The 7912-nt window shown below is 45.4% G+C and overlaps 3 protein-coding genes across 3 annotated transcripts in view; 1 reads left to right on the top strand and 2 right to left on the bottom strand.

The window, feature by feature from the left end:
• Positions 1-354: 354 nt before the first annotated feature.
• LOC111438856 (aspartic proteinase PCS1-like) lies at positions 355-1928 on the bottom strand. The gene has a single exon (XM_023076665.1). The coding sequence runs from the start codon at positions 1743-1745 to the stop codon at positions 483-485; it is 1263 nt and encodes a 420-aa protein (XP_022932433.1). The 5' UTR covers positions 1746-1928; the 3' UTR covers positions 355-482.
• Positions 1929-2570: 642 nt separating this feature from the next.
• Positions 2571-3637, top strand: LOC111438884 (pectinesterase inhibitor-like). The gene is made up of 3 exons (XM_023076710.1): positions 2571-2607; positions 3147-3259; positions 3344-3637. Exons 1-3 carry the CDS (start codon positions 2571-2573, stop codon positions 3635-3637), a joined length of 444 nt encoding a protein of 147 aa, XP_022932478.1.
• Positions 3638-6634: 2997 nt separating this feature from the next.
• The window catches only part of LOC111438883 (aspartic proteinase PCS1-like), a 6574-nt gene continuing 5296 nt past the window's right edge, over positions 6635-7912 (bottom strand). Inside the window, exon 3 of the mRNA XM_023076709.1 lies at positions 6635-7909. Within this exon, the coding sequence (XP_022932477.1) occupies positions 6778-7909 (1132 nt within the window). The 3' untranslated portion in view covers positions 6635-6777. The remainder of the gene's footprint in view (positions 7910-7912) is intronic.

The following is a 7912-nucleotide window of genomic DNA, read 5'->3' as shown; positions in this document are numbered from 1 at the left end:
TCCCCACAAAGCTATGACACCAATCACACACATGTAGCCTAAGGTACTAGGATAAGCCCACTCACAGTTTTCGTGGAAAGAAGGATTCAAATTTCAAAATTCTTCAAACTTCTTTAGAGAAGGTACTTGATTTTGTCTAATAATCATCGAGCTTATACTTATCTATTGAGCAACCAGTTTTCATTTGACATATATAGATTTCAGAAATTTTTATTTGTTTGTCACCTAAAGTCTCTAATAACACCTAAGTTTAACACTTGATTTTTGGAGTTTAACACTTGATTTTTGGTACAACTCTCTAACGACCTCATTTTCAAGTTTTAGGCGCAGAACTCAAAAGAACAAACTATTTCGTAGTCATATACTTGAACGAAATGAATGATCAATAAGTATTGATATTACAACAAATTTTGTTAAAAACAAAATTTGGTAATATAAAAATAGATACACAAAAGAATAGTATGAATCTCCACCGTCCATGATCATGCCTTCAATCCACTACACTTGGCAACACCAAACCCAATTCTCTTATTGCTCAGATCGTACTCCACCCACATATTCTGCTGATGAACGTTCCCGATTATATTACTCTCAGTCACAAGTCTATCTGACCGTCCGATCCCCACGCACTTCACCCCTTCCTCCACTTCCGTCAATAACCCTTCCCCTTTCCCGACCAATATCTCCACCCCATTCTCAAACTGGAACCACATGTCGCCGATCCTCCGACCCACCGCCGCCGCCACTGCGCCGTCGAAACACATGTCGGCGACGGCGGCGTATTCGTATCCTTTCTTCATCATGGGCCCCACTAATCTGACCATCTCTTCTCTGACCTTGCTGTAGGCCTCATCTACCAAATACGTCAAATCGGAGCCGGAGTCGATCATGGTCTGACCGGCCCCAGATGGGTCCGGTTTGAAAACGGCGGGCGAGATGTTGAGTTTGTTGTTGCCTATTCTTATCCCCTTCATCGGGAGGGTGTAGGCCGACTTGTCAAGATTCGGGGAGAGTCGACTTTTGGGGAAAGTCAACATGTTGACGTATTTGAATTTAGCGGAGTTGGGGTTGTCTCCAAGGTAGAACAAGCCGGTTAGATCCGACCCGGTTCGATCCGGAACGCAATAGGAAAACTTGGATATTTTGGCCTGGGAGATGAAGGAGAGGCGTCCAGTATTCATTCCCAACATACCCCTGTTTTGGGTGGAGGCCGTAGCGCAGCCCAGAAGGAGGGAGCGGGTAGTTAAGGAATTGGAGAAGGTGAATTTTTCAGTGACGAGATTACCCTCGGCCAGGGTCCCATCCGCGTAGAAGTAGGAGTAGTGGCAGTGGCGAGTTGGGTCACAAGAAGTAGGAAGGGTAAAATCGGGAATTCGGGGTCTGCACAGAGTGGTGTTACAGGGAAGGAAAGAGAAAGAGGAGGAGAGATAAGGGTCAAACCAATTAATCATGGGCTTCACTGATTTTCTCCTTACTTTGCCGTGGCATTGAATCCAGGACAGTTGGCTGCCGGTGTCTACGACCATGTCCATCTGCTGCGGCGGCGATCCAATGGGAACAGACACCACAAGGGCGTTGGAGTACTGGAAGGGGAACTTCCCATGGGATTTGGTTTTGATGGAGAGGGAAAGGGAGGCTTCTTGGGAGGAGACAGAATGGGAGGTCAGAGGGAAGGAGAGGGAGAGGGAGTTTGATGGGGAGAATAAGAGACCCAATAGGGAGAGCAGTAGGAGAGAGAGAGGCATGATTATGGGTTTGTGACGGTTTTGATGACGTTGGATATGACCCACAGTCTAAATACACCGAAACAAATAAAAAAAAAAGCAACAATTAAAAAAGAAACTCTTTTCTATTCTCTTTGTTGTTGTCTCGATATATTTTGATAGTCGGTCATATCCAACGTGTTTTTGGATGGAGCTGTTGTTGGGATTATATAGAGGGTAAAAATGGAAGAGAGAGAGTGTGCATAATTAATGTACGGTAGAGAATTCAAAAATCCTATTTCAAGGAAACTGATTTTAGTTTTAGTTTTAGTTTGAACAAATGTTTGTTTTTAGTTTGACTATATATGTGATAGGATTTGAATATGTAATTTTTTAGTTCAAAACTATGATATTAAATGAATTGAATTAAGTTCATGGTGAATCTTTGTTTAACAATAATATGTAGTAGATTTAACCTCGATAAGTAGGATCAACCCTTAATGAGGTTGGGAGTCTGGTTTGAAACACAACCTCGGTGAGCAGGATCAAACGAATAGCAATTTAGAAATTTTAGTGACGGATTGGGTCAACCAAATAAGTGGTTTTACTATTAGATTGGTGAGATGAATGGTACAAAGTATGAACGACTCGTGCTCTATGTCCCTTACACGTGTCGTACTTGTGACTCTTTGACGTGTATGGTGTTATGTTATGTTATAACTAAATTTATGTTGTGTTACGTGGGATCCCATGAGACATATATATGATGTTATGTTTTGTATCTTGTGATTACTTTCATGTTCTATGATGCATGATGTCTCTATATATACCTTTTGCCATACACACTATATTATCTTCACGTTTATGATGCCTCTAACAAATTTGCAGGAAATTGTGGACCGAGGTTGGTCTGGGAAGTCGAGCTTATTGACTTACTAACTTCTCGATGCATGATTCCCACATCCATGATTTTAACCAAGTCGTGTTGATTGACTCAGATTTTTCACGTCAAAACACACAATGATGGCAAGGACTACTTTTCGAGATGCCAACAAAAAACATTGGCAAAACAAATATTTGTCGACCTATTAGGTTATTTATTGAATATGATCTTCTGCCATGTCAACTAACATATTGTTCAATATTACGTTAATAACCTTGTTTTTTTTTTTTTTTGTAAAATAAATATTATTAGTTTAAGCATAGAGAAAAGTGTGCATAATAACCAAGCCAAGTTTGTGATTGGGTTTGGAGAGAAAAAAGAGCAACCTATTCGGTCTATTTTTGTTCGTTTTTCTTTTAATAGCATTTTACTTAAAATTGTGAGGGTATAAATATGTAAACCCTCCCTAGGAATTAATTGAGCAAAACAGACAGAAAATATAAAAATAAAAAATGGCATCTTCTAGTTTTGTTGCAGTTTCTTCCATTGTGTCTTTTCAGTTCTGTTCTTCAATGGGATGGTGCCCATGCATGTAGCTTCCCAAGACGACATCATTTCCACCGTCTGCAAGAAAACTAGAAACCCATCTTTTTGCTTTAACGTGTTGAATTCTGTTGGCACCACAGACCTAAAAGGGCTGGCCATCTTCACCCTTGACCTCGCCAACAAGGCTACTCAAAGTCGTGTCCTCGCCTAGTCCTTGGAGTCCAATGCCGCCGATCCCAAGCTTAAGGAGCGCTATGCCACCTGTGCTAAACACTACAACAATGTCGTCGACGACATCGTGGATGGGAAGAACTACTTGGGGAAAGGTGACTATAATGGCGTCAACACTATGGCGTCTATAGCCATGACGGAGGCCAGAGACTGTCTGGACAGCTTCATGCAGCCGCCGAAGGACTCATCGGCACTGTCTGGCAACGGGAAGGTTGTGGAAGATATTTGTAATATCATCTTGGTTATAGCCAATCTTCTTCTTGGACGTGCCTAATGACACAATCGCGCTTTCGAAGGCAGCGGACTAGCGATTGTGCGGCACTCACTTTCTAGCGACAAGTGAGTTCAGCCTATTTGTTCTTGCGTCGCCTACGGCCAAGCGACGTACGGTCAAGCCTCTAGCCTCGGTTTTAAAAGAAAGTTTTAGAAAACGAGGAGAGAGAGAGATTTTAGAGAGAGAGATTTTAGAGAGAGAGATTTTAGAAAGAGACGTTATATAAGCAAGCAAGAGAAAGATAACAACGGCTTAGCATATATAACCTTGGGTAGGGAGAAGTTGACGACTATAGTACATTCTGGGCCATTTTAGTTCTGGCAGGCCTAGACATGATATTTTTGAGGTGTCATAGGCTTTAGAATTACAAAAGGAAAAACACTAGAATGAAAAGACATGACAAGGGTTTGGCTTGTCATGGGCATGCGGCCATGGGCAACATGCCTTGGACAAGCATGACCGTGACATCCTCCCCCACCTAATTGGTTGACGTCCCTGTCAACCGACTACTTTCATACCTTGCGATGTGGGTGGCGGCGGAGTTCAGATCTTCGGCGCGTTCCCAGCTTGTTTCCTCTGTAGGGAGATTCTTCCATTTGACAAGGAATTCACGAATCGTCCGTACAGGTCTTCCTATCTTCCTAACCCTGTCGGCTAGGATCTCTTCCACTTCCTTTGTTTCTTTTTGCTTCAGATCGATGTTCGGTCTTGTGGTTGCATTTCGTTGGTCGTCGTCTGGATCAGGGTGATAAGGCTTCAAGTTGCTCACATGAATGACGGGGTGGATTTTCATCCACGCGGGTAGTGCAACTCTGTAGGAGGTAGCCCCGATCTTTTTAAGGACTTCAACCGGGCCTTCGTACTTACGAACTAGTCTCTGGTCCTTTCGGCTACGAAATCTGATCTGTTCCGGTCTCAGCTTGATAAGGACTTGATCTCCTGCACGGAAATGAAGGGGGCGACGCTTCTTGTCCGCCCATTTCTTCATATGTTTGGAAGCCTTCTCTAAATATGCCCGGGCTATATCCGTCGTCTGCTTCCATTCCCTTGTAAAGTTGTGAGCTTGAGGGTTTTTTCCTGCATAAGGATGATCAATAATATGGGGTAAGGCCGGTTGTCGTCCACTTACAATTTCGAAGGGACTCTTCCCTGTANTAAGGATAGTTGACCGTTCATTATAAGGCAAATATCTATATTTGCCTTACATTACGGGTTACCATATTTGCCCTTTTATTAAAGACAAATATATTGTATTCATTTATTATTCTTTTCTTTTATTGCTATTTCCATATTATTTGTAATTTACCATATTTCTGTATTATGTAAATGATTATAAATAAGAGAACTCTCACCCCCATTTAGGTGTGGTGGATTCAGCAAACATTCACAGCTTTAATGCGCTTAACCGCCTCTGCCGCCTCACTTTTCGCTTGCAGCAGGGTCAGCCACATGAAGCGGCTTTTGTCATCGACTAATAGGAGGGAAGAGAGTCTTACCGCCTTGGGTCGCCGGTTTGATGGGCCCGCAGATATCGCTGTGTACAAGCTCCAACCGCTCATCGGCGCGGTAGGATGTTCGAGACGGAAAGGGTGTGTGCCTCTGTTTGCCGATGAGGCACCCGTCGCATAGCTTGTTCACGCCTTTGATTGCCGGCAAACCGTGCACCAACTCCTTCTTCTGTAGCTTTTCTAGGGCAGGGAAGTTTTAAGTGCCCGTACCTTGCATGCCACCTCCAAGATACCTCTTCAGTCTTGGCCGAGAGGCTGACGAGTTGCTCTATCTCTAACTCCAGGATGTAAAGACGATTTGTCTGCGCCGAACCTGAGTGAGCAGCCGTCGTTGATTATCGCAAATTTGAGTAGTCCGTGCTCGATGGAGAAATGAAGCAGCCTGTCTCATCGAGTTGACCCAGGCTCACAAGGTTAGCCTTGAGCCTCGGGATGAAGTAGACGTCGGTCAGCTTGCGGTGCTCGCCTCGCTGATGAACAGGATGGTGCCGCGCCCTTCGATCTCGACGACGGAGCCGTCGCCGAATTTCACCGTCCCGCGAATCCCCGAGTCGAGCTCAAAGAACGCAGATCTAGCCTCGGTCATATGGTTTGTTGCCCTTGTGTCGAGGATCCATCGCCGGTGCTCGTGTTGCTCATCCCTCTCGCCGATCTGAGCGAACACTCGCTCCTCCTCCAGTTGAATTGGCTCCCCAGCTGGTGCCGCCTTTGCTACGCCCAACTGATTTGGAATCGAGATTGGGGGCGCATGCACTTACCATGAAGAGAGCTGGCTCGTCCTCCTCCGACTGAGCCACATAGGCCTTTTCGGCCTTCTCCTTATTCCTGAGCTTTGCTCCAACAATTCTTGCTCACGTGACCTCTCTTCCCACAGTTCGAGCACGGGATCGGCCTAACCGTTGGTCAACTCATTCATTTGATCCCCATCTTTCCCGCACATGCGCCCGTGGGACTTTCATGGCTTCTTACCGCCTTTGCGGCCTGAGGAGGGCCCGTTGCTCTTGCCGATATTTACCACCGAGAGTGGTGATGCTGTTGGCGAGCCCCGCGATCCGAATTGAAAAATCATCGACGAATTTGCTGTCCTTAAAGCGGAACTCCGAGAGCTCCTTCTGCAGCTGCTCGATGTTGGATTCACGCACACGTTGTACACCAACCCGACGAGATTTGATTCCCTCCAAGGACGATTGCACGGTACGCTTGGTGGAAAGAGACGCCAGCATCTCTAGGGGCACAGATCATATTATGGCAGCGAATGCCAGCCGATCCTCCCAATACTCGATCGTTTCTCCTTCTTCTGGCTCGATAGCATGCCATAACCCTTGCGCCTGTAGGCACGCATCAACAAGGCTCACTCGTTGTAGTTGGACCTTGTCAACATTGGGTACTGAACGATGGCGGTGGATATTAATGTTTTATTTATTTATTTATTTTATAAATTTTATAAATTAATCCATTAAATTATATTTAGGAAGTATGGAACTTAAAAAAACAAACTATTTCGTAGTCATATACTTAAACGAAATGAATGATCAATAAGTATTGATATTACAACAAATTTTGTTAAAAACAAAATTTGGTAATATAAAAATAGATACACAAAAGAATAGTATGAATCTCCACCGTCCATGATCATGCCTTCAATCCACTACACTTAGCAACACCAAACCCAATTCTCTTATTGCTCAGATCGTACTCCACCCACATATTCTGCTGATGAACGTTCCCGATTATATTACTCTCAGTCACAAGTCTATCTGACCGTCCGATCCCCACGCACTTCACCCCTTCCTCCACTTCCGTCAATAACCCTTCCCCTTTCCCGACCAATATCTCCACCCCATTCTCAAACTGGAACCACATGTCGCCGATCCTCCGACCCACCGCCGCCGCCACTGCGCCGTCGAAACACATGTCGGCGACGGCGGCGTATTCGTATCCTTTCTTCATCATGGGCCCCACTAATCTGACCATCTCTTCTCTGACCTTGCTGTAGGCCTCATCTACCAAATACGTCAAATCGGAGCCGGAGTCGATCATGGTCTGACCGGCCCCAGATGGGTCCGGTTTGAAAACGGCGGGCGAGATGTTGAGTTTGTTGTTGCCTATTCTTATCCCCTTCATCGGGAGGGTGTAGGCCGACTTGTCAAGATTCGGGGAGAGTCGACTTTTGGGGAAAGTCAACATGTTGACGTATTTGAATTTAGCGGAGTTGGGGTTGTCTCCAAGGTAGAACAAGCCGGTTAGATCCGACCCGGTTCGATCCGGAACGCAATAGGAAAACTTGGATATTTTGGCCTGGGAGATGAAGGAGAGGCGTCCAGTATTCATTCCCAACATACCCCTGTTTTGGGTGGAGGCCGTAGCGCAGCCCAGAAGGAGGGAGCGGGTAGTTAAGGAATTGGAGAAGGTGAATTTTTCAGTGACGAGATTACCCTCGGCCAGGGTCCCATCCGCGTAGAAGTAGGAGTAGTGGCAGTGGCGAGTTGGGTCACAAGAAGTAGGAAGGGTAAAATCGGGAATTCGGGGTCTGCACAGAGTGGTGTTACAGGGAAGGAAAGAGAAAGAGGAGGAGAGATAAGGGTCAAACCAATTAATCATGGGCTTCACTGATTTTCTCCTTACTTTGCCGTGGCATTGAATCCAGGACAGTTGGCTGCCGGTGTCTACGACCATGTCCATCTGCTGCGGCGGCGATCCAATGGGAACAGACACCACAAGGGCGTTGGAGTACTGGAAGGGGAACTTCCCATGGGATTTGGTTTTG

This window comes from Cucurbita moschata, unplaced genomic scaffold (genome assembly GCF_002738365.1).
Source record: "Cucurbita moschata cultivar Rifu unplaced genomic scaffold, Cmos_1.0 Cmo_Scf00083, whole genome shotgun sequence".
NCBI lineage: Eukaryota > Viridiplantae > Streptophyta > Magnoliopsida > Cucurbitales > Cucurbitaceae > Cucurbita > Cucurbita moschata.
Note: the sequence above shows the minus strand (reverse complement) of the source record. Positions and strands in the feature narration are given on the sequence as shown.